At 45.4% G+C, this 25,723-nt stretch overlaps 1 protein-coding gene across 1 annotated transcript in view; it reads right to left on the bottom strand.

The window, feature by feature from the left end:
• The window catches only part of CACNA2D3 (calcium channel, voltage-dependent, alpha 2/delta subunit 3), a 764,442-nt gene that overhangs the window by 177,962 nt on the left and 560,757 nt on the right, over positions 1-25,723 (bottom strand). Inside the window, exons 14-16 of the mRNA XM_004676565.2 lie at positions 23,736-23,807; positions 22,280-22,360; positions 13,753-13,827 (exon numbers count right to left, since the gene is read on the bottom strand). Coding sequence (XP_004676622.1) covers positions 13,753-13,827; positions 22,280-22,360; positions 23,736-23,807 — 228 coding nt within the window. The remainder of the gene's footprint in view (positions 1-13,752; positions 13,828-22,279; positions 22,361-23,735; positions 23,808-25,723) is intronic.

Below are 25,723 nucleotides of genomic sequence, written 5' to 3' on the forward strand. Positions count from 1 at the left end.
CCCCGCCCAGTGATTAGAGCTGTGCAGCAGACTTGCTTTCAAAGGACTCTTTCCATTAAATATAGGTGGAAGTCCCATTTGGAGTTGAGCCTGGATGAGCATGAGCTTCATTTAACCCACATCAATGTCAAACCTAAAGCAGACTGGGAATAAGATCCTTGCCTACTGCTCTCTCAGTCACTCCCAAATGATCTTCCTGGAGTAAAGCTTAGAAACTTACAAATTCCAAGGGAGACTTCCTGGCAATTAGAAGAATTAGTATATCTCAGTTGATTCTAAAACTGGGGATGCATTTCTGAAATTCCTATCATTTCTTCATTGTGCAGTGGTAACAAAACTGATGGCTCTCAGCTTCTGAATGTTCCAGATATACGGTCCATCTGATTGTCCTCCTCTTTTATGTTTATCCTATCAATCCCCCACCCCTAAACTAAGCTTACCTCATAGGGCAATCCCTTCTGTTTAGGATCATTTCTGCCAAGTAGGGCCCCTGTTTCAAGTTAAATTTGCCCTTGCAGAGGGGTCCCTGAGTTTTAAATTTAATTTGGAGTGTGTGCGTGTTCCTTTTAGATGATGTTCTAGATTTAGAGATTACAGAATGTGGCCTCACCTCTGCCTGGGTGATCTCTATGCGTCTTACCTGATGGATTTTGGTTTTGCAGTCATTACATCCTATAGGAGAAGCCATTGTGGTGATGGCTAAGTCCCTTAACTTTCTTCTCAGGAAATCTCTGTCCTTGAAGAGAGGGACAGGCACAGACAGCATCAGACTTCAGACGTGACCCCAGAACCCTCAATGGAGGCTGGCAGACCAGGCTGTCATTTGGGATTCCTGGCCCTGCCAGTGGGTGTACAGAAACATCCTTGTAGCTGGGACACCCCAGCTACAAGGCAACAAATCCATGCCAACTCTCAGCATGGAGAGCTGGCTATCTATCAGGCCATCTATCAGAGGAGGGTGGGATCTTTGGGGGTAACAGCAGGGGTAGATCTGGTCCCAAGAAGATGGCGAGGCTGAGAAACTCCAGCAAAAGCTCTGCCTGGTTTAGTCTAAATGCCTTCTTGCCTCGATATTCCTAATGCATTTGTGTTTCCCTTCGCTTGCAAATGTCCACAGAGAATGTAGAGGTGACACCTGGGAGGTATGTTCAGAAATGTATGTGCCTGTCACAGTTATGGCAGTCCAGAAAAGACATAATGTCTGGGCTCACTCCTCAGCAGAGTTTAGTGGTCAGTCGGGGGTGTGGTGGGGATTAAATTATTGTGCCCAAAAGCCTATGGTCTCAGCCTTTTTATTTGCATTCTTTGGGTCTTATCATTTAGGATTATGTAAAAATGACAGCTGCTTATAATTATTTGGAGGTTTGAGCAGCAATAATTAAAAACATCTGCCTTTATCTTACCGCTACCAGACTTAACCCACGAGGTTGGGTCTACTGAACTTCAAAGAGGGAAGCAAGAAATAAAAGAAAACTCCACACATTACTAACAAATTTCTAGTGATTCATTTAAATGTATAACCAGTTATTCCAACAGCCTTCAAACCTTTAATTATCTTTTAAATGTATATAATTTGGGACTGCTAATTAGATAGCAATTTAATGCTCTCATGGGGATTCAGATGCACTGTCTTTCTAAAATGTAAACTCCAGGGAGGAATAATCACTGGCATTCAAATGATTGAATTCTTCAGTTATTCAAATAAGTGTGGGCATTTACACTGTTGGGATCATTTGAATAGTCTGCTGTCAGCCCCAGCTGTAGGTTTTCTCTGGCCCCTCCATGGAGGGAGGGGAAAGACAGGTTTCTCTCTGTCCGAGCCCAGTCTCCTTCTTCAGAGAGAAACAAGCTGGGGCTCCAGGGAGCCTGACATCACTCAAACAGCTCAGTCAAGTCTCCTCTTGGATGCAGATGACTCTGTTTTCCTATTTTGAGGAGGATCAAACTTTCCTGGAATTTACAGTTATGAAAGCTTGAGTGCTGGCTTCCCGGGGCGTTCTCCATGCGGGACTGGTCTGCCTGCTATTGTCTGGGCAGTTAACATTTAAATTAATAACTCTCTCCCCCCATCAGGCTGCCCCAGATGTGGGAGGTGAGGGTTTCACTCTGCCTTGAGCTTCTACTTCCTGTGTATTCCTACCCCTGAGATGGTCCTTTAAATTATATAAAGATGTGCATCACATGGAGAAAGCAATTGATCAATTAGATGACAGTGGGCAATGATAGAAGCCAGCTCTCCCGTATCAGCCTCAAATAGGGCTAGGGTTTGCATTCCTGAGCTGGGGCTAGTAGCTAGCAGCTGAGGCTCATTTCCCCCATGAGGGGGGAAGGAGGTGCAGACAAATCTATAGGAATTTTTAAGAGATCATTATTCAACACATTGCATGTAATTACATTTTGATGAGCTTTTTATTGCTAATTCATCATCCACGATGGGGCACTCTAGATATGAAATTAATCTAGTAAAACAAAGGTCAGAGTGTGTCCAGTGAAAAGAAAAGCTTTGTCCTCCCCAAGTCCTTTTGTCAAACAGTAAAGCAACACAGAATCCCACCTCAAAACCCTTAAAGTGCCTATTTTTGATTTTTAAGACATAAATCCCACAACCCCGGTACTTCTCGGTGTCCATGTGAATCCTTCAAGCAGGGTGGTGTGCGTGAACACGCATGCGGAAGCTGAAGCAGAATGGAAAATGTGCCTGATGCCCTCGTGTTTCTGCCAGAGTCTATGTGGGTGAGCACAGAACGGTGTCTGAAGCTATTGTCTGCAGCATTTTCTCCAATTTTGCAGAGAATGATCAGTCTTCTTGTGTCTTAACTAGAGTTCTTCCTATAGCAGACCTGGGATCAGCATTCAGGAGCACAGCTGTTATTTGGGATCGGTTGCCAGGAAATACTATGGCAAAGTGACTCAGAAGACACATGCAGGCGATACAAGGTACATCACCAAGGTTGTCAGCACTGGGGGTGCCTAGAGCTGAACCCCACTCCGGGGCTCTGGGCACCAGTGAAGCACCAGCCCGGAAGACCCCATTTGTGAGGTGGGCATGCTCACCAGTCTTTGGTGGGGTGTGCTGAGCCCAGGCACATCATCTACTTGCTGCCCACTTGAGGGGCCTGGATGCTGAGCCACAGAGGTCCTCGCCAGAATCTGGCAGCTGTGAAGCAGACTGGCAAGTTGGAAGTGGAGGGAGCTGAGGGGACAGGGGCTGTACACCAACAGCAAAGCTCCACTCAGCAAGCCCCCTGAGCAAGACCTCAATTCACTCTCCTGGTCCTTTGGAAGTCTGTCCTACGTTGCCCCCCAGATTCCAATCACAACTGGATGAACACCCCTCCCCATGCCTCAGGATCTTCCTCAAGATGAACACCCCCTCCCCATGCCTCAGGATCTTCCTCAACCTGAACCAGCTGCCGCCATGATCTCTGCTTAGCCACTCTTTCTTGCTCCCCAAGGACTCAGATTAAACCATCATCCCTGAGAATGGCCCATCCTGACACCCAGGAAAGATGCCTCTCTCCCTACTTTGCTTTCTCAGATCCTGGTTCCTTCAGAGCTTATCCCAAATGTGTAATGTGTTTTATTCACTTGTTTATTCATCAGCTTTAAAAGACATATATCCTCTGCACGAGATTGCAAACACCAAATAAAGGGGGAATTAAGTCTGTTTTAGCACTAGATAAATGTCTGCTGTATCGCTAGATCCCCGTCACCTATTAGAGCCTGGCTCATGAGCGGTATCCAATAAAAACATGCCAGATGGGGGAAGGTACAGTGGGAGGAAAGAGCTGCCGGAGGGAGGGAAGGCAGCAGGGAGGGAGGGCAGTGGCTTCCGGCAGCACAAGAATGAGCAGGTAGACAACCAGGTGTCCAAAGGCCCCCTGCTGCCCCCACCCCTGCTGGCCTGCATCACAAACTGACCTGAAGCTCACCAGCTGGAAGCCACCTGCAGTCTTCTGGGGTCATCCCCTCCACAGCTGGACACTGGAGATCCTTTTATAAATTCTACACTGGCTCGGGATTTCTCCCTGGGCTAAATAATAGCCTGTGTGGATGGGTGATCAGTTTCCCATAGGTGCATCTCCTCTCCACACTTCCTTATCATCCCTTCCCCTCTGCTCCAGACCTTGCCAGGTGTGGATACCGAAGGATACACAAAACTCAGTTGGATCAGTGTCTTCAGGTTGTGCGCAGTTAAGTACAGTGAGATGCAGATGTGTCAGGATCTTTCTATAATGCAATGGGGAGGCCCTGTCCAGGGCTGTGCAAAACGTGCCAGGGTGCAGGGCTAGAGAGAACACATTGAAGAAGCAGGGTGGTGCAGACTGTCGCTGAGAGCAGGACCAGATCCACACCCAGTGGTTCACAGACTTTGGGATGTGTCAGTTAGAAGTAACGGGTACCAATTCTTAATTACTTAAACGAGGGAGGCTTTACTAGAAGGGTGCAGGGAATTCCTCAAGTCCACTAAGAATGGGATGTTAATTAATGGACAAGAATGAATCAATCAATGAAGGAACTGATAGTCTTTTGCGTTTGCCTTTTCTTAACTTCTTTGCGTGTCCTCCCTCCCTCCCTCGACTCCTCCTCCCCTTTTTCCTTTCTCCTTAGTAGATGAGGCCTTCAAGAAAACAAACTTTCCCTCTACTCTCACCTCTGTACAGTCAGAGCACCAGCAGGAAGCACAGGGCACAGTGGAGCTGGCTAATTAAGGGGAGATTAATAAAGGGGCTATTGTAAAGGCGTGGGGTGGGGGTAAGAACTGGAAGTGTGGGGACAAGACCTCTTCTACCACTTGGCATGAAGGAACCGCAAAGGAAACAGTAGCCCCAGGAGGCCAGAGAGAGATGGGGTGCAGCCAGTCCTGAGGCAGGATCCAGACGCTGGCCTCCTCCTCTCCAGACTTCTTGCGGGGGGTGGGGGGGACCCCCTAGTAGCCAACCCTCATCCACAGCGGGAACAAAGGAGACACCTCCGTTCATACTGAGCTGGGGACAAGGAACCTGGATGAAGCTGGGGACCCCAACATTCCTTTTGTGAAAGAACCTTCTAACAGGACTTCAGAATTCAGGGAAGTTCTTTCCATTAAACAGGTTTAATTTTTTGAAAAATGGCATAATTTTTTTTTAATCTTTATTTCCCCCTGAAGACTGAACTAAATTTACTTTCACTGACACAGTCCTGGGCCCTGGCATCAGTTACCTCTCTGAGACAAGCCCTGAGGGCAGAGTGCCCTGGGGACTCACAGTGCCCCAAGTGCTTGCACACACCCTGATCCTGGGAGGGGCTCCACTGTCCCCGCCAGTCACCCACAAGTTGAGCCCCATTTATTCCCAGTGCCCAAGCACAGCCCCAGTCCCAGAGCTTGGGGACCAAGTGGCTGTCTGCGGCCTTGAGGTTCACACAACAGAGTAGCCCTCCTCAGCAAGGGCCCAGGCACCGCCCCCGCCCCATAACAAGGCTGATCCCCAAGCTCTGGGAACGTAAGCACTGCCTGGCTCAGGCTGTAATGCGTTCACTCGAGGGTTCAGACCCCAGCAGTTCAGACGGTGCCCTAACAATTTCATCAGGAGGAAAACATGCAAGTCTCCTTTTTCTCTTTAGCCAAATGATGTATTTCAAAAAGAACAGGCTCGCTACGTGGGGGTCACACAGTCTTGTTTATTTTTTCTCAGAGAACACACTCCTCTGAGCAGATACACTTACTAAACACCCATTAATTTTTTTCTTTTAAACTAAACGGGACGGATCACACCAGGCTGCTTCGGAGCTGCCGAGCTTGGAGAAGAGCCCTGCAGGACGCCCGCGCATGGGTCCAGCGCTCAGCGGTGCCCGGGCGCCACCTACTGGGCACTCTCCTTCAGTTCCTCAGCAGCGGGAGAGAGGGTGAGGAGCCGCTGAGAAGGGATTCCTGCCTGATGGAACCACGGGAGGTTCATAAGAGACGCGAGTTTCCCACCTTATACACTCTGACAGGCTGGAACCAGCAGAAGGCCGACCTGGGACCAGAGAGAGAAGCAGGGCCTCGTCCTCCTGCGAACAGCAGTTCTGGGGAGCGAGTGAGGCTCCTGTTGAGGGGGAAGAAACGTTCCCCACGGTGGACTGTGGATGCCATACCGGTGTGGTGTGCATGTCATCTCCTCTGGCAAGCCATCACCCACACCCCCTGTATTTCAGAGCACATGTCTTTGAGAAAAGCAGCTACTTCACCTCTGAGTCCATAATTCCTCTTGGCCCCTCTGACTGTCAAGGAACCCTCACTTGTGCAATCCCCTTAGGATGGAGACATCTGTCTCCCTACTTCCATCTCTGCCTTAGCTGGCACAGTGCTTTACCCAAGGACATCTGCAGAGTATTTGCAGACAGGCACAAGGGTCATGGAAGGAAAGAAAGAGGGACCGGCCAGTCACACGGCTTAAACTTCCACATCAGATGCAGCAAAGACTCTACAAATGTTCAGTGAGGGAAGGAGTGGTGTCAGCTCTTCTATCTGATTGCAAAAATTGGTACCCAGGCAGACCATCACCAGTATCATTTAAGCGGTGTCCAAATGAGTCAACATATTATAACTGACTCCACGGTCTGTGCTGTAGCGGAGTGCCAGGAATCCACTCAGGCAGTAGGCGAGAGAGGAACACAGCCAGTTCCCAAGTGACCAATGATCCAAGGAAAATAAGGCAGGGGGCATGAGGAGAGGCAGTATGGTGTCTTCTCTTGGGGAGCAGGGGGCCTCTGTGTGGGGCAACATCTAGAGGAGCCATAGGGGAGAGGAGCAAGCCAGTCACAGGCGTGGCTGGAACAAGATTCCAGACAGAGGGAAGAGCAGGCTGGACAGTGGGAGGAGGAAGGATCTGAGGGAAGGTCATGTGCCCAGCCACAAGAGTTCAGGGAAGTCCAGCCAAAGTCAGCAGGAGCCGGGGACATGGCCAGGAATTGGGTGTCACACTAAGTGCCAAGGGAAGCCACTCCGCCTGACTGATGTCTCCTCTGATGGCTGAGCCAATGAATGTGGAGAGGAGGGCGTGGGGGTGGACAAAATGACAACGATCGAGGAGCTCAAAGGGGACTGATGCTATCCAGTAAGGTGGCCCTGACCAGGTGGGAGTGTCTAAGAGTGATGCTAGGACGTAGGGCGCATTCTGAAGCCTGATCCAATGGCAATGGGAGGCGGGTGGGACATCCAGAAAAAAAACACAGGTGGAGGCCACAGCCAGGCCTGTTGAACTGAAATGAACCCGTAACATTTACATTGAGTAGGCGTGGATAGGAAGAAGACATGAAGGAAAATGAATTGAGGTGTTCCAGTCCAAGATCTATTAAAAGAATCATTAGCTATGTGGGTTGAAGCAAGTCCCCACATAACTGAGGATGTGTGTGATGACAGTGAGATGCATCTGAACTTCACATTGGAATTAGATACTGAATCTGCTCACAGGGCCCATGCTTGGAGAAAGTCGGCTGGACTTAGACAAGCTCCTGCATTTTAAGCTCCTCTAGAAACTAGTGTTTGAGATGTTTCCTCTACTTTAGATTTAATACATATTTAGCTGTGTCTATAGGGATGGTCACTTAATTGCATATGAGAGGAAGCTGGTATAAGAACATTTACATTAGTCAGCATGTTCTTGCATCAATCTGTGTAAGCAATGACTCTACTAAGCCCATGCCATGCAATGGCTAATGGTGTGGGACAGAACGACCTGCCTGGGCATCTCCAGAACAGCGATTAGCATTCAGAGTGGGGCAGGCACAGTTCAGGAGGGACACAATAGAGGTCTGATGACAGGCTGTGGAGAGCCATGGCTGAAGCAGCAATGCTGAATTCCAGAAGTAGAGGGAAAGTTCTTTGACAGGTTAGGAAGATGACACCGTTACCTGCAGAAGGGGGCTGGTGAGTTAACTGAGTTTTATAAAACAGCAGATATGCCTTGGGATTTAAAATTTCTAAGTAGGCAACTTGACAGCTCAGGCGCCCCTGATGTGGCTGATGTGGCCCATCCACAGAGCCGAGCCTATGAGCTGGTGAGGCGTCTACGTGATTCAGGAGTAACCTGCACAGGTGAAACAGCCAGGACTCTAGGGCCAAAGCAAGGAGCCCTTCTGCCCTCGCCTTCAACTTAACGTCTCAAAATTCTGGACAACTCCCTACTGCTACTCCAGAGGATGGAGCCGGCACAGCCTTGGGCACAGCTGCCCAGACCGCGGTGGGAGCAGGCCACCCACTCCTCCCGCCCAGGGTGCGGGCTCTGGGGTGGAACCGTGACCCGGGATGGCGTTTGCTTTCATCTGCTTTAAGGAAAGAGGGGGTCCTACCAACCACGATCGAGAGGGGGCCCACAATTCTGGCTGTACTTAGCCCTGTGCTGTCCCACATGGTGGCCTCTGCTATATGTGGCTCTTGGGTGCCTAAAACATAGCTGATCCGATTCCCATGTGTCAGGAATATCAAGTACATGCCAGCTTTCAAAGATTAGTATAAAAAGAATATAAGACACCACATTATTTCTTATTGATTACATGTTGAAACAATGTGATATATTTGGATTTATTGGTTCAATAAAATATATTCTTAAACTTAATTTCACCATCTTTTTTTTTTAATCTTTTTTAGATGTGGCTACTACAACATTTTAAATTACACAGGCAGCTCATGCTTGTGGATTGCATGATACTCTTACTGGACAGCTCTAGTCTAGACACAGTCTAACTATAATTGTCCAGAGATGACCCTGTTATTCATCTCTGTGGCTGCAGAGACCAGTTCTTTCTTGGGCTCCCCCACCCTCCAGCCACTCTGCCTCCCAGTTCCTGAAGAGCTGCCTGCAGTGTGAATGTAGCACATGTAAATGAGCCTGCTTCGGGCTCCTGGTTCTGGCACTTTCTAGTCAACTTACCATTTCATTACTTGGTGGCTCAGCTGCCATTTGTAAGAGGAGGGTGTTTACCTTCCCCACAGAGAAACTTGGCTCCCTGCCTGGCACTCACAATTATCCAGACCCCAACTCCAGGCTTCATTCTAGATGTATTTTCCACCCAAGGCTAACCTCTCACACATTCTTCCCTTGAACTTTGGGTCTTTCCAAAGTTCTACATCCTAAGTATGCTATTAAGTTAGTTAGTAACTGACAGATCTAACATGTAAAATACTTATGAGTCAGTGCCTGTCCCATAAAAGGAATCAAAAGATATTTTAAAAATTAAAACCAACAAAAATGCTCTCACCCACTGGTGTCTATAGCTACTTAGCCACCTGCGTATAAAATCGTACCCATCCTCATCAATTTTGAGTTCTTTGGAACAAGGCACATCTTTGCAGCCACGCTGAGCAACTTGCTCAGGCTGAGCACATAGTGAGCAGAGGATTGCAGCAAATGCTGAAAGAATAAAGGAAGGTTTATCTCTGCCATTCCCACTCCCATCCCCTCTGCCACTGCTCAGTGTCTGTCACTGGCAAATTTTCAACCCTAATAGAACCCTCCAACATGCCCCCCAACTCTGGGACTTGCAGAAACAGAGCATTCAACTTTGTCCAAAACAGACTTTGTGGAAAGGAGTCCTAGGTTTTGCCAGCTGCAGGTTCCTCTGAGGACCTGCCATTTGTGTACCCGCTGGAAAGGCGCCTTCTTGTGTTCTCTTGGTGGTTTGACCGTTACACATTTCAGGCCTCCTTGGAGAAGGAAATTAACATCGATGGCCCTTTCTTTTAAAACAGAAGGGCCTATGAATCACCAGAGTAGAAACAAAAACCAGCATGGTAAAGATGGCATAATCCTAGTCCTACCTCCCTCAGTGCCCTGCTGGGCAGCAGAAAAAGAAATAAGTTCACAATTCTACAGGTTAAGAAAGATCCAAACGCTGTAAAAGGCATGGGGAAAACAAAATGCCAGAAAACATAGCAAGCTGGTAACTATAGTTTGAAATACTTTAACCCAAATGTAAAAGAGTAGAAAAGAACAAGGAAAAAAAAAAAACAAAACAGATGTCTAAGAACTAATCAAAACACATTCCTCTGGGCCTAACTTGAATTTTTCTTGCTGTGCTGTTACCCTACTCCCCACACAGAGAATACATAGGACCCCACCTATGAGTCCCCCCCAGTCCACTGGCTGGGAGCCACGTTAGCTGCCCACCCAACACAGGACCCAGCACACCAGATCAATATTCCTTGCATCAATGACAGATCAGCCTAGCAGAAGTCACAAGCTGGTGGCAAGGTGGAGAGACTTGGAGAGACTAAGAAGAGCCCTGTTATCAACAGAAAAGGATTACATTCACCGTTTTGCCAAATAAACCAAAGTAAGTCTGCTGAGTAAGGCTCCTATATCTGAGCTGTTTTTGGAGACACTTCCTGATTCACACCCAAATCACACAAGATTAAAGAAAATACTGGATAAAATCAAGCCAAACATTAAGTTCGAGGGCAAGATTTTATTGGACAAATTAGAAAAATATTGGTATTGTGCTTTAGAGAAACCCACTTCTTTCCTCTGGCTGCAGGGGCAGAAAGACCTCAGTGGCAGACAGAGAGAAAATGAGTTATTTTAAGTGAGTTTGATCCATTTTCTTGCACTGGCCACAATCCCACACTCACACCCACTGTGCTAATATGGTAGCCTTGGCCAGAATGGAGGGAAACGTCCCACTTGGAATAATGATTTGATTATATATCTGAGCTTGGGAGAAGGTAAGTCAGGCCTGAGTGGGATTCCCAGCCTAAGCGCACCCCAGAAGCTGCTGTTTGCCAGCTGTCCCTTGCCACACATGAGGGTTCTGGCAAGGGTGCATTTATTTCTAGTATGGGTACCAGGTTCAGGGAAGCTCACAACCTCTTCCTCCAGAAAAACCCAAAGAAGTGCAAATGAAAGCAGCACTCTGAAGGATCCCTTCATCACCTCTCTCCCGAGTCCCTAATATGTGCTGGGTGTACTGACAGTGAGAGAGGAGAGAAACAGAGATGAACAAATTCTTGTCCATGCTGGAGTCAGGCTACTTCATCCATGCAGGCTGCCACTTACCTATTGTTCTTCTATTACGATTACGATTGCTACTTAAAAAGAAAACTACCAAATCTTTTGGTTTCCTCATCTGGTAGTGTTCACAAACAATCTCATAGTAAAATTACTGTCTACCTGTTTTGTAAAATGGAGTAAGTAAAAAGAAAAAAAAATGACAACTTGTATGTGTGGGTGGATGTACAAGATCCTGCTCTATGTTTATTATAATAATCTGATCCAATGAAATAATCAAAAAATGTTCTTAGATTGCCCCCACCACCATCTACCATCACACCATGTCCGTCCTGTCTCTTCAGCAGTGAAGCATCGATTCAACAGGGCTAGGACAACATAGGTAGGGTTGTGCTGCCATCACTATCCCTGAACATTTCCATCGCTGTTCCCAAGATGTGTTCAGGCCTGCGTTGTCTTACAAGGCTCCAGCGAGCACTATTCCCTTTAGGGGGACAGCTAGCTGTGAGAGACATGCGTGGTTGAGACAGGGTTACCAGGTACACCGCGTGAGTGTCTCTGTGAGTTACTCAGTCACAGCAGGCATATGGCAGCACTGGAAGTCAAGGCCAACCTGTAAGCACCTGAAGTTCACTTCCGTCACTTTACTGCTATCTTTTGCCGAGGGAGAAAATGCAAAACTCAAGGTAAAGGCAGCCTCCCTGCCCCTAGCACATGTTATCCTTAAGGGTTGGCATTATTTCAAGTTTCTTCTAAATATCTCATGACCTCAGAGACATGGACAGATGAACAGCATAGGTGGCCCACTACCCCGGCCATTCTTTATGTTCTTTGCGAAAATTGACTGAAAAATGGTTCATGGGGTTTGGGTTCCTACAAGGGAACTGTGGAGCTTTTTTCTTAGATCATCCCATTCATGGGAACCTGACCTTGGCTTCCACATTTGATGAAACCAGACAGTGTTTCAACAGTGAGAAAACAAACATGATTTGTTATTTGTGAATACTTGCACTATCAGGAGATGATCGGTGTTGATTGGGTTACTTTGCTTTTCTAAGAGTCTTTCAACTGTGCTTTCAGTGGCTACGGCTCTGGAAAGTACATCAAATAGACTCTTTGTAAACAGATGATTTGCTGCATGACCAAGAGATAGAAAAGACCAGAAAGCCATTGTGCGAGGACTCTGCAAATGGGAGCTACAATCAGAATGCAGCAGAGAGAGGAAAGATACCTTGTAACTTCTAACATCTGGTTCTATTTCATTCCATTGTTAAAAGCTGATAAATAGAACGTTAATTTATCCACTGGCAGAAGATCCAGGTTTGGTTGTTTCATTGACTCTATCCCATTCCAGCTTGGAATAAATAGGCACAAGAGCCCACACTCAGCCACACCAAACATGTATCTCCTACCATGCCCAACAGAGAACCCTAACTGGGCACCTTGGAAGTGGGTAATGTGTTACGCTTGTTAGACTTAACTGCTTTTAGGCTTAACTGTCCTTAAAACTTAGTAGTTTTTTAAATCAGAGTTTTCAATAATGCTGAATTACATTTGGAAATAGCTAACCAGCTAACTCAATCCTTTTCTGATAAAAAAAGGATTGTTAAAATCAAATATCACCAAAAGTCCCCACCATAAGCATGCACCTGGGGCCCACATGGTGTGGCTATGGCTCCATTAATACCAGGGTGATTAGAGCAAAGTTGGATGATGATGGAGCTAGAACATGAACCTTCTAAACAATGATTCAAGCGAGAAGCAAACTAGCCCTACCACGCTTTGCCAGTAAACATTTGCATAGCAGGCACTGCTGCTATTTTCTAATTTTGATAAAGAGAAAAATGTGTGGGCTGGATGAGCATATGTGACTGCGTGTCTGGCTGTGTGTGTCTTACTATAGGAGAAGACTTACATTTTCTTAACTTTCAAAGGCGTGTATATTATCTTTATTTTGACATCTTCCTAAAATTAGCTAAACACACACAAATCCAAAAGGATGCCCCTTTTTAAAACATTGTAACTAGTTCAGGGAGGGCAAGCATGTGGCACACTCACTGCCACTGCCCCTCGAGTCCACAGGAGACACCGTCAATAAACCAGGCCTTCTCACTGCCCTCCAGAAACTTCAACACGGCACTCTTGCCAGCCTTCCCAAAGGGACCAAGGTTGGCAATACCATGGCTACCTTGAATCTGGCTTAACCCTACTCACATTAGAGAAGATGAAAGAATGCTGAAATAAAATAATCGACCTGTCAGGTCAGCAAATAAAGATACTGGATATAGCTTCGGCAGGAGCGGGAGAAATGGAGAAAATCTCCACCATTTCATTACACCAAAACAGGTACTGTGGAATAGCTTCAAGGCAATGTAGCTGGGGACAAATCCTATTATAATGAATTTTCAGAGATTTTTGGTCTAACTTGTTGTATCAAATATAACTTGCAGTAGTTGAGTCTCAGGTTGGAGGGCAAGAAAACATTTGTTTTCTAAAGGTACCCATTCGATGGATTTCAAGCTGTCTAGAATTACAATGGCTATGTATTGCCTGGGTGAAATAAGTAATATCAATATGCCATATGTAAATACAGATGTAACATGATAGTAAGTATATCCGACATTATTATTTACTATGTGTCAAAATAGTAGTCACAAACTATTGAAATAACTTTCAGGAGACAATACTAGGAGCTTTTAAAGTGAAAACTGCACATCACAATAGAACTAAAGAAAACCTACTAAAATCATAAAAGGAGAAACACAGAAATAAGTGTTTTTCTTACCAGAGGTCTGAGTTCTGGGTGCGTCAGGATATAGCCATTATTTGTGATTGCAAAGGCATATCCGTGAATCCCTAACTGTAAGAAGAAGTGAGAAAGAAACCTTCATTAGCTTGTTCCCTGGTGAATTCACAAAGCATAAAGCAGCCGACATTTAGTAATTTACAGCTTAAACTTGGCATTCATAGCCCTTATCAGCACAATATTTCATTAAAATGAATGCAAGGCGCTGATCCTTGACATTTGGTAGAAATGAAGACCTGTCACGGGATAAGCTCAGCAAATAGCACAATTTAAAATGTCACATCCTCATGTTGGCATCCAAGGGGCCTTCTTTTGATTTATTTAAATGAAAACAATTGCATTTAAAAAGAAAGAAAGAAAGTAGCTGAAGTTCCTGCAAAGGCTCTAGGTCCAAGTGAACAATGTTTTATCAACCTGATGTCTTCTCTCTGCTGCTACCAGGAGAGAGCGGGACACTCAGTCCGATTCCCATCGAGACTTCCTGTGATTTGGCACCTACAGGGCCCTCTCAAGCAGGCATCTCCTAGGTAGTCATTCTCCATAATTCTTTCAGGATAAAAGTGTCCCCACCAGCCCATATAGAAGCCTGCCAGTCCCTTTTACATCCTTTCGTCTTTAAACTGTGAGACGGCCAAGCTTTTGCATGCATGCTTCCATCCGCACAAAGCCTGGGTGATTTTCTATGCAGAGCCTCACTTAATTTATGTTTTCTGACTAAATGGGACTATGGGAAATAGTTTGAGAGCAATGAAATGTTTTATTAGCTTTAAAAAGTATGTAATCAAATTTAACACTGCACTTATTTAAATAATAATCCCGGCTTTTGGACAATATTTCTATTACACAGTTGACTGCACCCATTGGCTACAATAAATTTACCTACAAATCATTCATGTATTAAAATGGCCTCTGGCATAAAACCCATACTGATCTCTCTCTGAAGAAAGAAAATGTAACCCACTTTTGCCAGAGCAGTGAAAGAAGAGAAGAAAAAAACTCAATTTTTTTTCACGAGGAGTTATTTCATAGTTCTGAGCCCTCATTGTAACTTTTCTTTAAAAATTTGCTGCCGCTTACATTCTTGAATATGATACTATTAAATGATCCAGACAACAGAGTTTACAAACCAAGAATGACCCTGTCTGCTTGTTAGCTTAACGTCAAGGTGATGTGAAATTAACTTCAGAGAATTTAACACCGGCAATTAAAAGTTTCCCTTGCATTACATAAAGCAAATATGCATGCGGTCGTCAAGGGCAACAGACGTTTTCTCCTGCAGTTACCGTGCACAGCAAGTCTTAATAAGATTCTACTTGACTCTAATGATAAAAGTATATTTCATTATGCTATGAAAGATAAACCAGAGATTTCCTATCCTTTGAGATGTATATTGTCTCTTTCATCTCCTCTCTTGGAAAAATGTCAGACACAGTCAACACTGCATTAATTACCATTATTATGTCCCAGCTACAGAGTGGAGGGGTCAAAAAGGACTCCAAGACTTTGACTTTTTCCTTTAAAGGCAAAAGTGGATATCGACTGGAAATTCCAGCTCAAAATGAGACCAAAGAGACAATATTTTAGTCAGTGCATCTATTCAGTTCCTTTGAAAGTACATGCTAGGCTTTCATTCTTGGTTTGCCTGTAGAAAGTGATACTCAAAAGAAGGTAGAACTCCTTGCACAAGTTGTCTTAATGACCACTACTTTTCTCACAGAGCATTTATCAAAATGATAATCAATTCTGTGTGAGGTTGACAATAAGTAATCAAGACATCAGTCAAGGCCTTTGATTATTGAATGTCTCACCCCACTAGATAAGTCCCATGAGGGCCAAGATCACAGCATGTTTTTAAAAATACATGGAAGGTGTGGTTGGGTTGAAGAAAGAGGGGGAGGGAAAGAAGAAAAAGGCAAAGGAGGAAGCAGACAGACAGCAAAAGTAACTAAATGAGCTTAGATCCTATACCGCTAGGCCAAAGGCTGGCTTCCTTTCCTGGAATCAGAGCCAAGCTGACCACACAGCTCAAAACCCCCCAAGCACTGTTCAACTCTCATCTCTGCTTCTGTATTGCTCATTCATCCCTCAAAGTCAAGTCTACTTTTGCCTGACCCCACACCCACAGAGGTGCCACCAGAATTCATTTCTCAAAAGCTGCCCATTGTCTCTGAATTGCCAACCCTGTAGAACGTATTCTCTTGCTCTCTTGTTGTACTGATTGACTGCCCTTCCTCCTTGTTACTTTTCAGGCCCTATTTTCCAAAGCATCCTCATCCCCCACCCACCCAGGCACCCTGAGTGTTTGTCCCCACTGTTCTCCTCACTTGCAATAATCTTTAGCAGCCATCTGGACACTGTTGATCCCTACACTGGGTTCCAGCCTTCACCTGTTCCCTCCATGGTGGATCCAAATGTTCAGCTCTACTTGGACCTCTGGACCCTCTCATTCCACCCCATCCAAGCTGACACTCTTTCCCTTTGTGCTGATCATCACCACCACCCATAGGACTCACAAGATTTCTTTCTCTTTCACAACCATTATGCCATCAAAGTCACCACTTTTCTTCCAGAAAGTACTCCTATTCGACTCTGAATCTCCAAAAAGTCATTCTCCAGATTGACCAGAGCCCAAGGTAACTGGCCCTGTTTTTCCCCTTTGTAAAATAAACCAAAGGCCACTTTACCTGTATGATGGAATCCATGGGCCTGTCCATCAGGGCTTCCTGGAGTCTGCTCCCTACCTGAGTGCCCAGCCCTGCATCTCTCCACTCACTCTTTTTCAGGGCACATGGCTGCAACAGCCCTCCTGCAGTTTTCTGTCCCATTCAGGCCTTACCTCTCACAGTGCCAGCTGCCTGGAGCAACACCCCTCCTCCAATTCCCCCTAGCTAATTCTCGCCCATGCTGTCAGATCAACCTGACCACCTTTTGTAAAAAGTCTCTTCCCATCCTTCCCTTTGCTTCCTCCTTTCTATATCACATTTCCATAAGACTCTGAGTGTCTTTCCATTATTACCTTTACCCTAACACATGAAAATGCTACCCTTAATATTCCTGCCTCTCAGTCCTAGCTGACTCTCCTTCATTCCTCTGCCTTGTTTTAGATAAGTTATGACCTCCCTCATCAGAATGGGGCTCTGGTGGGGAAAAAAGGCCATCTTCCCATTTTTGACTTCCATAGTGACATAGCTGGTGAATGGCAGATGTCTGGCTATGATGTACATGTACTTAAGACATTTGCCACTTTAATCAAATATTATGTACCCCACCTCTAAATCTAAAGCTAAAAAAAAAATTGAAAATGAGGAAAAAAGGAGAAACTGATTTGCTAAGGCAGCCATACAGGCAGTCTGTCTCAAAACGCTACTTGCAAAAGTTCCTCTGATCATCAGTAAATTATCTGCTTAAAATCCTTTCTTGAACAACAGTACAGGAAAATACCATCAGGATGTTTTGTTGGTTGTTTGGTGGCATATGGGCCTAACCTAGTGTAGATGTAAAAAGGGAAACTCTGGACAAATCTCAAAGCATATTCTGCGGATGAATCTCTCTGAAAACCAAAAGCATATATATAACATGACAATGTCCAACATTTGGTTTTGGCCACAAATTTATATACTGATGAAATCTCTAATTTTCACTTCAACCAAAATAGAGCCAGTCTTCTTATCAATTCTAAGTGCAGTCCATGGGGTACTAGAGAACAGAGCAGACCCAGGCCCTGCAGTGGCTGGCCTGCCAAGGGCCCTGGTCCTGGACTTGCTGGACATGCTCTCCAGGAGCCCAGAGCCGCGTAGGCCAAGTGCCTGTGGAGGGAGGAGCTTGTCTTCCAAGCAGAGAATTTGGGCTAATGAACTGAACCCAATTATAAAATGGCTCATTATGTTAACAGAGGCTGTGGTGTCTGGAAATTATTGCTGGGGTGTCTGGAATTCTTAATAAAAATTATAAGAAGTCTGATCACTTGTGGGAAAATCTATGGAGCTGAGGGAAAAGAAAGAATTCTATCTTTTGGAAAACCCCAAGAGCCAAGAGCTCACTCATCTTTTACAAGGTGTTAACAGGAAGGAAAGGGGTGACCTGCACTTTGTTCCCTGAGCTTCCCTGTCCTGTATGGAGAGGGTTCGGTCATGGCTGACGCTGGCTGGGGAGCACACCTTTGCCCAGGGCTCTTTGTGGGCGACAGGATGGACATCATAGCCCCAGTGTGACCCTTAGGAACGTGAAAAATGGAAGTTTCAGTATGTCAGCTCCACTAGCTAACTTTCTATAGCTGCATTTCCTCTATAGTCTCATCATACTCTGTTACACTGGTCTTTCATAAACAGCTGACTCATGTTGAGCAAGTCAGGTCTACTAAAACTGGTGCCATCAAATGATACCCTCTTCCTAGGAATGCAATAAGGATCATATATACAGTACTTTATTGTATCTATTAAGATTATTTTCATTATTATTTCAAGCATTGCTGTTATTATTGTCATTTACTGTTCTTAATGACATCAGAGTTGTAGAAGCTAAAATCATGGCTTTCCCAACTGCACTCTGAGTGTCTTTCCATTAAATGGCAAGACATTTAAACTTTTTTTGTGTTTCAGTATCTTCAGTCTTAAGTAAGGTGAAGAGCCATGCTCACATAGTCAGTGAGATAATACTATTAAAAGATAAGCACATCTCTGGCAGAGGAAACTTGGAGAAAGACTCAGGTTACCACCAAAAAGTTATAATAGATTCACACTTTCTTGATTTATTGGGCACATGTCAAGTAGTGATGCTGCACTTGGGTTCTTTGTATACTTGTTAGCATTTTCTGACATCAAATAAGAGGCTAAAGAATTACTTAGAGATGTTATTTAAAGGTAGAATTCTCTTCCTTAAATAGTACAGGTAACTCTGGACACCTAGGTCTGGGAATTTCAGTAACAATGAAGTCCACCATCTTTGGAGCCCAAAATCACCCCTGACACCCCCCCCAAAAAAAAAAAAAACTAAACCTCAATCCCCGGAACCCCAAAAGTTCCGAAAATCAAAAAAGGGGGGTTGGAAGAAAAGAAGCCTCCAATTTGATCAGCTAAATGGTATCCGCATTGTGCAAAAAATTTCCCCTGGAGGGGTGGGCCAGGTGCTGAGGACTGGAATGGAAGTTCTAGGAAGAACCAATCAAAGGACTTTCCCAAGGCTTAGACCAAACGTGGGTGGGGAGATACAGTATGGGTTTATGGATGGTGGAAATGATGCTGTTGCTCAAGTCAGAGGGGACTCCCAGGAGACAAGGCACCCAGAGCCCCAGCCTGCACCGTCCCCCTTGTTCCTCACTCCTCAGATCTCCATCATTCACAGATCATTTGGCTTTCCTAGGAAAAATGGAGACTATAACAAGATGATTTCTGGTGGCATGCGGGTTTCCCATTAAACCTACTACCCAGAGCCACTAGTGAGATTTAGTCCTTTCTAAAATTCCTTTCAACTTTGCAATTACATTTAAAAAAAAGGTTCCATTTAGTGTATCTTTAACAATTGCATGTAATTCCACTTTAAAAAAAGAAAAAGAGCCCTCAAGTTCAGAACCATAGATTATCAACACATCACTTCATGTTATTTTGTCTGCATGACTTTTAAAATGATTTGCTTCTATGATGGTAAAAACAAACAAACAAACAAACAAAAAACCCTCTAACTTTTCTTTTAAGATGGTGATGGCATTTCCTATTAAAGCTGATTTAAGTAGATCGAGTGCTGAATCGATTACCAAAAGGAAGAGTAAGCAAATACTGGCACAGCTGGCGTGTGAACAGGGCAACAAGTCCTGAAGTTCACGTGCATGCTGAGGTGGGATTTAAGCATGTGGGTCTAGGAATCGCAGGTCACCGATCACTACTTCCTGCTGTGCGGCCCCACACTCTGCAAAGGTAAGCATGAGAACCAGGCTTCCCATGGGAGGGTACATCCACATCACTGCATTTACCTGTGGGGATTTGGTAACACGACGTGGGGCCTGTACATGTACATTGCCCAGGATTTCACAAGTGTTCTCTGTTAATATTGTACCATTGGGCACCCTGTCTTGAACCACAAGAGGGTGCTTTCAGTTTCCTGCATCTCTCATTTTGCATCCAATCATCTGAAGGGTAAGATGACTATTTTGGCTACAGCTTCTGTTAAAGCTTCTTGTTTGGACAAGTCTGTTGCAACGTAGGTTGATCCAGTCCCTTGCTCTACTCCCAACCCTCTATCAAATGTGGGCAAGCACCAGCCCTGTGCTCACTATCAAATTAATGCAAATGACCTTACAACATAAGCCTTATCATAAGCCTTTCCCAAGTTTATCAAAATTCTTGGAAAACCCCATTTTTAAAGGTGCAGAGGACTATGTGGTGACTTAGTCAGTTACTCAGGGAACTCATCACTCTGTTGGGCTTATTAGGTTGAGAAAGTTTCAGTGGACATGAAACCCGCTGGTGGTTGAATCTGGGATGGGAAAGGTATCAACAACCCTAATCAGGCAGCACCCCATATGACAGAGGGCTGTGGGGATCCAGAGGCCACAGCCACACCAGTCTCCTTGACCACTGTACTACCACTGTTCCCAGTTTAGGACGGTGGCCAAAGCTTTGCTAAGGTTTACTAGCAGATCCTGTTGTTTTTACCACTGGACAGGAGAGAAACTAAAGGATTTCAGGAATAAGTATAGACCCAGCTTCTCAAGTTTGGAGTTTATCTGAAAGCACAGCTCTGGCTGCCGCCTTCCTCCTGCTGAAGCCCAGGAAGGCCCACAGCCCCTCACAACTGCAGTGAATGGGTTCAGTGTCTCAGGGAAGGTGTTGGCCAGAAGCCATTCATCTTGGATTCTTGGCCTCTAGTTGGTTATCTCCCTCCAGGTGGTGACAGAGACGGGCCTCATCAACCCACAGTGGCCAGAAATGGAAAGGGAAGCTGGTACTGGGGGGCCAGGAGACAAGTGTGCTGTCAGCCTCCTGCAGTCAGGGAAGCCTGCTGGTCCCATGTGCTCCTCTTGGGACCCCAATGGGATGATGGGGGGGGGGCTGCTATCTTCCTGCCCCTTCTTTATTTCCAACTTCCACAGGGTGAAGTTTGAGTCTGTTCCACCCTGTTGCAGTAGGCTTGAGGGAACTCTCTTCTCTCAACCTACTGATTTGTTTTGCTGTGGAGCCCCCACTAGAAGACAGGTGAGCGTTCTCTGCAAGGGGCTCAAGGACACCTGAGATCTCTTTTTAAAGGATGACTCTGGGCACAGCAGATTCACAAAACAGAGTCTGGACACCCCGCTGGCTAACCTGGGTCTGCTAGAAAAATAGAATGATCACATATGAACCTACCACTTCACATGAGATAGGGCAGGCAGGGGTGAGAGGAGGTGACAAAGGAAAACATGATCCAATTTAACAAAAATACTGCTCAGTGACTGTGTAGGGGATACAAATTGACACGCACTGGGGTGATGAGCACAGCCACACTTGACACTCCACTCGGCCAGGGACTCGAGTGAGAGGCCTGCCTTCAGTAGAGGCCTGGCTACTGTCAAGCCTCTTGCTCTGGCTTCATTAAAATGCTTATTTAATTACACATCACACCTCAAAGAGTCAAAGAACATAAATGCCAATTAATGTCATCCCCAGGGAAGTCATCGTGGCTCCTGCCCCCATGTCAACTGTATGTCACCTGTGCTGGTGCACGGGGTGGGCAGGGCAGCCTCTTGTCCATACAACACTGGAAGTTGTGTAGCACTCAGGCGCTTGTTCTCATGGAGGACGGGTTAGGTCTATCCCAGGGAGGCAAGGTAACAGCCTACGAGAGTCCCTCTGTCCCAGATGAAAGAGAACTAAATAAACGGAAGCAGAGGTGCCAGGGACAGTGCTGGGGACACAGGACAAGCTACACGTAGCCCTGCTGCTCTCTCAGGGCAGTGCTGGCATTTCCACCTCTCTCTCTGCCATCAAATGTGCCTTTTCCTGGGTCCACCTTACAGTGGGCTTTCCTAAACTCCCAAAGCAGTGACCTATCAAAACCTGCTCTATCTTCTTTATTCCAAAATTTCCTACTCTACCCTCTCAAATGCAACCCGAGCTTAAAACAATTTTACAATTCTCTTAGTGCTGTAGGTTTCAGCTTAACTTTATTAATTTATACCTCATCACCTTCTGGAATAAGGAACATTTCCTTTGTGCTGCATTGAGCTCCTGGTAAGAAGTATTAGATTTTAGACTCTTTAGACAGAGACAGAGGTGGCTAAGAACTGGCTTAGAAGACCATCAGAGATGTTAGGTCTCCAGAGACTTCAGAGCCTGTGGGGACATTCATGGGCCCACACAGACCGGGATAGGTGCAGGCAGGTGCACTCTGCCTGCCACGGATGACTGTCAAATAATAAAGCCCTTCAGAAAAGAGGGCAAGAACACCTGCACTGTGATGTTCCTCACTGCCACAGCGGGTGGTAGAATTATCTTGGGATATTTGACCCTTAGCTATTAGTTAAGTGACACATTACCTTGTATTTGGGGATTGTCTTCAGAAGTTCTTTCACAGGGACATCTGTGCCAACCACACCCAGAAGAATGCCCTTTGATCTCTGTTGAGAAGAAGCATTACAAATAGTGCACTGATTAGTAGAATAACTATCACCTGGTGATTATTCACACATTGTGGAAATGACCTGGAGGTTTCTCCAAACTGAAAGATTCCCAAGGACCCTCTTCCAGCCTCACACTCACACTTACCCCAAATTCTGTTAGCTCAGAATGCAGTCAGGTTAAACATTACCTACTATAATTTAAAACACACTCATACAGAAATGGTACCTTAGTAAATCATTTCTCTTGCCCAAAACCTAAAACTTGATGTGAGGAAGCGCAAAAGTTTCAGCAGCTAAGGACTATGATAATTAATCAGTTTCTTTTATGGAAGCTTTCCACAGAAAAGAGTTAGCATGTTAACTACTGTCTCAATTTACACTGCCACCTGGTGCCCAGGAAAGAGACATGAGATAGCCAGAGAAAGATATTATAATCCTAACATTTTTAGCAGCAAGTTGGGACCAAGGACTAGTGAAGGAACAGGTCTCCAGGGTCCAAGTTTCTACCACCAGTGTGATGTGCTGAGACTTCCCAGTATCAGAAAGATCTTCCAGAAGATACAAAGTCAAGTGTACCCAGATCCTCAGGCTGTGACCTCATTTGGAAATGGGGTATTTGCAGATATAATAAGTTAAAGGTATCTTGGGAAATCATCCTGGATTTAAGATGGGTCCTATAACCATCTTATGAGCAGAGGAGAGGACAGAGAGACACTCAGGTGAAGAAAGCCATGTGGAGATGGATGCAGAGGTTGGGGTTATGCTGCCGCCAACAAAGGAACATCTGGGGTCACAGGAGAGACAGGGAAGGATCTTGCTTAGAACTTTCAGTGGCAGCAGGCCCTGCTCACACCCTGATTTTGGACTTTTCAGCTGCTAGAATTGTGAGAATAAATTTCTGTTGTTTTAAGCTCACCTATTTGTGGCACTTTATCATAAACCTGGGAAAGTAATATAGGGCTGGTCACTGCCTCTCAGAGAGAGGTCAAAAGGATTCACTCTTTCTGAGGTTTTCCTTTCTTCAGTCATTTTAACACTTACATTTTGGGAAAGTGCTGAATATTGTAAAATGATGCCTGCTTGAATTCTCATCTACGTTTGATTTCATGATTCTGAACAGCAGGATTAAAAATAAGGGAAAATCATATACTTTCTATCCTTTAAATAGATGATAGGTCGATGGGTGGGTGGGTGGATGGATGGGTGGATGGGTGGATGGATGGACACATGGATGGACTGAGAGATGGATGGAGAAATGGACAGACAAGCAGATAGATGGATAAAACAATAGATGAATGCCACCAAGCTTGTGTCAGAGTCTGAGAAAAGAACCTCTCTAGCATCAAGCAGGAAGCACAGTCACTGTACTCACAGTTTCATTCTGCTTACTAAATACAGGCATAGCCACGGTGGTCATCAGGACGAGGCCCTGATCATCCGCAAGCTGTATGGAGAGAGAAAACCAGTTACTTGAGAACAGCCTAGAAAGTACAGTGCCACAGGCCATTGCCTTGAACACCTCCTTCTTTCTAACCAGGGTGCCTTGAACAGTTCCCTCTTTCTGACCAGGGTGACTGGGAATGGGCCTGTGCTCATGCCAAGCCTTTAGCCCAGGAGAGAGGGCAATGCCTACCCCCTCCCCCACTGGTGTGCAGCTGGGACCCCAGCCCCCAGGTGGGTCACCATCAGTCACTCCAGGGGCTCTCTTAACTGCATTCAGTCATTTTGGTTCAAATAATTCCTTGTGGATCTTAGTGCTTTGGCAAATTTTTTTTTTCCTTGTTAGTGTTGTTTATCACCTGGGTTGTTTTTACTATTCTTACTTTGCAGGTATTTATGTTCAATATTTGCAATATTAATACTTATCCTTAATCTGAAAATTGAGGCTAAGCAAGCAGGAGACTACAGGTTTTATGAGTTGCCTCTGCTGGAAATGATGGAATCTGGAAGCATTTGTTCTCCGCCAGGTAGTTGAGTAAGATCTGTTTTGGACTTTTACAGATGTCTGAATGCCAGTCCCAGGGGGAAAACAAACAAAACTTGATGATCTGACCCCTAAAATCACTAAGAAGCAAAACATTTCTCCTAAAAGATGATGTCTTGAAAGGCTTCTGTGACCCTCTGAATTGCAGAGAAATGCACTGAAACCACCAATGCAGTGAAGCAGTACACTTACTTTCACAGAAGGACAGACACACAGCCCTGCACTGTCCCAATAACAAACGTGAAGACAGAGACTTGTGAACAGCAGGTTCTGAGCTAAGACAAGCCTGCTTCTGGGCCCTCCCTGGTGGTGCAATGGGTTAGGACGCAGCGCAGCAAGCAGCTGTAGATGCTTCAATGTGAGTTTGATCCCCGGCCTCAGAGCTGATCCACATGGCGCGGCAGACCCCTCCTGACCAGCACGCTGCTCCCCTTAGCAGTGTACATCATCAATCTGCCTGCTGTGCTCCCCACTCTGTCTCTGGTGAAGCCTCTCACCGCCCCTGCCCTCTGGCTTGTACCCCAGTTCTGTATGCATAAACAAATCAATCTTTTAAAAAAAGACAAACCTGCTTCTAATTCTCACTTTAATTCTTTGTTAACTGCACGTGCTAAGCTTCCATATTTTCATATGAAATAATGTCAATTATTCCCCAACAGTGCTGCCATGAAAATAAAACTGGAGGAACTTCCCAGTATGGCACCTGGCAGATGGGAGGCTCGAAGGATGCTGTTTCTTTCCCTGCCTTCAAGGTAACATGACTAGTAAGTAGCAGAGTCCAAAGTACGAGCAAGGCCTGCGCACCGCTGCTGGGCAATAAAACCGGCTAGGTCAGTCCATTGGGAGAGAGGTACTTTCTGGCTCCGCAGCCCATTCAGGTTCAAATGATGCGCTCCATGAATGAGGATCCATTACTTCTAACCTAGAATGTTTTCCGATCTTAAAGGACTTTGTCATCACTTTATTATTTTTTAAATGTTTATATTAGTATAAGACAACTGTTTTGTGAGTATTTCTGCCATTTGAATTTGAAGACGAAGGCACCAGCTGCTGAAGACTGGACACGGTTCAAAGGACCTGCCTTTGAATAGGAGAGCCCCGCTGGGCTAGGATAGGTTGTAGAAGATGACTCAGTTCCTCAGCTTTCCAAGAAAGAAGAATGTAAACCTTCCAAGTTCTCCGCCGAGACTGGGCACAGCACCTGTACAGTTAGTTGCGTGGCCAACTGAGTGGTAAGGGAGAGACATTGCCAGCTAGTTCAAGACAAAAGGTGCTGAAGCCCGCATGTACTGGCTGACTTTGCGAGTAAAAATCATCCGTCAGATTCAATCACCTTCCACCAATCTTGTTCTTCCAAAAGATTCAAGTTCTAGGGT

The sequence above is a fragment of the Condylura cristata genome, unplaced genomic scaffold (assembly GCF_000260355.1).
Source record: "Condylura cristata isolate star-nosed mole 26May11 unplaced genomic scaffold, ConCri1.0 scaffold00004, whole genome shotgun sequence".
Lineage (NCBI taxonomy): Eukaryota > Metazoa > Chordata > Mammalia > Eulipotyphla > Talpidae > Condylura > Condylura cristata.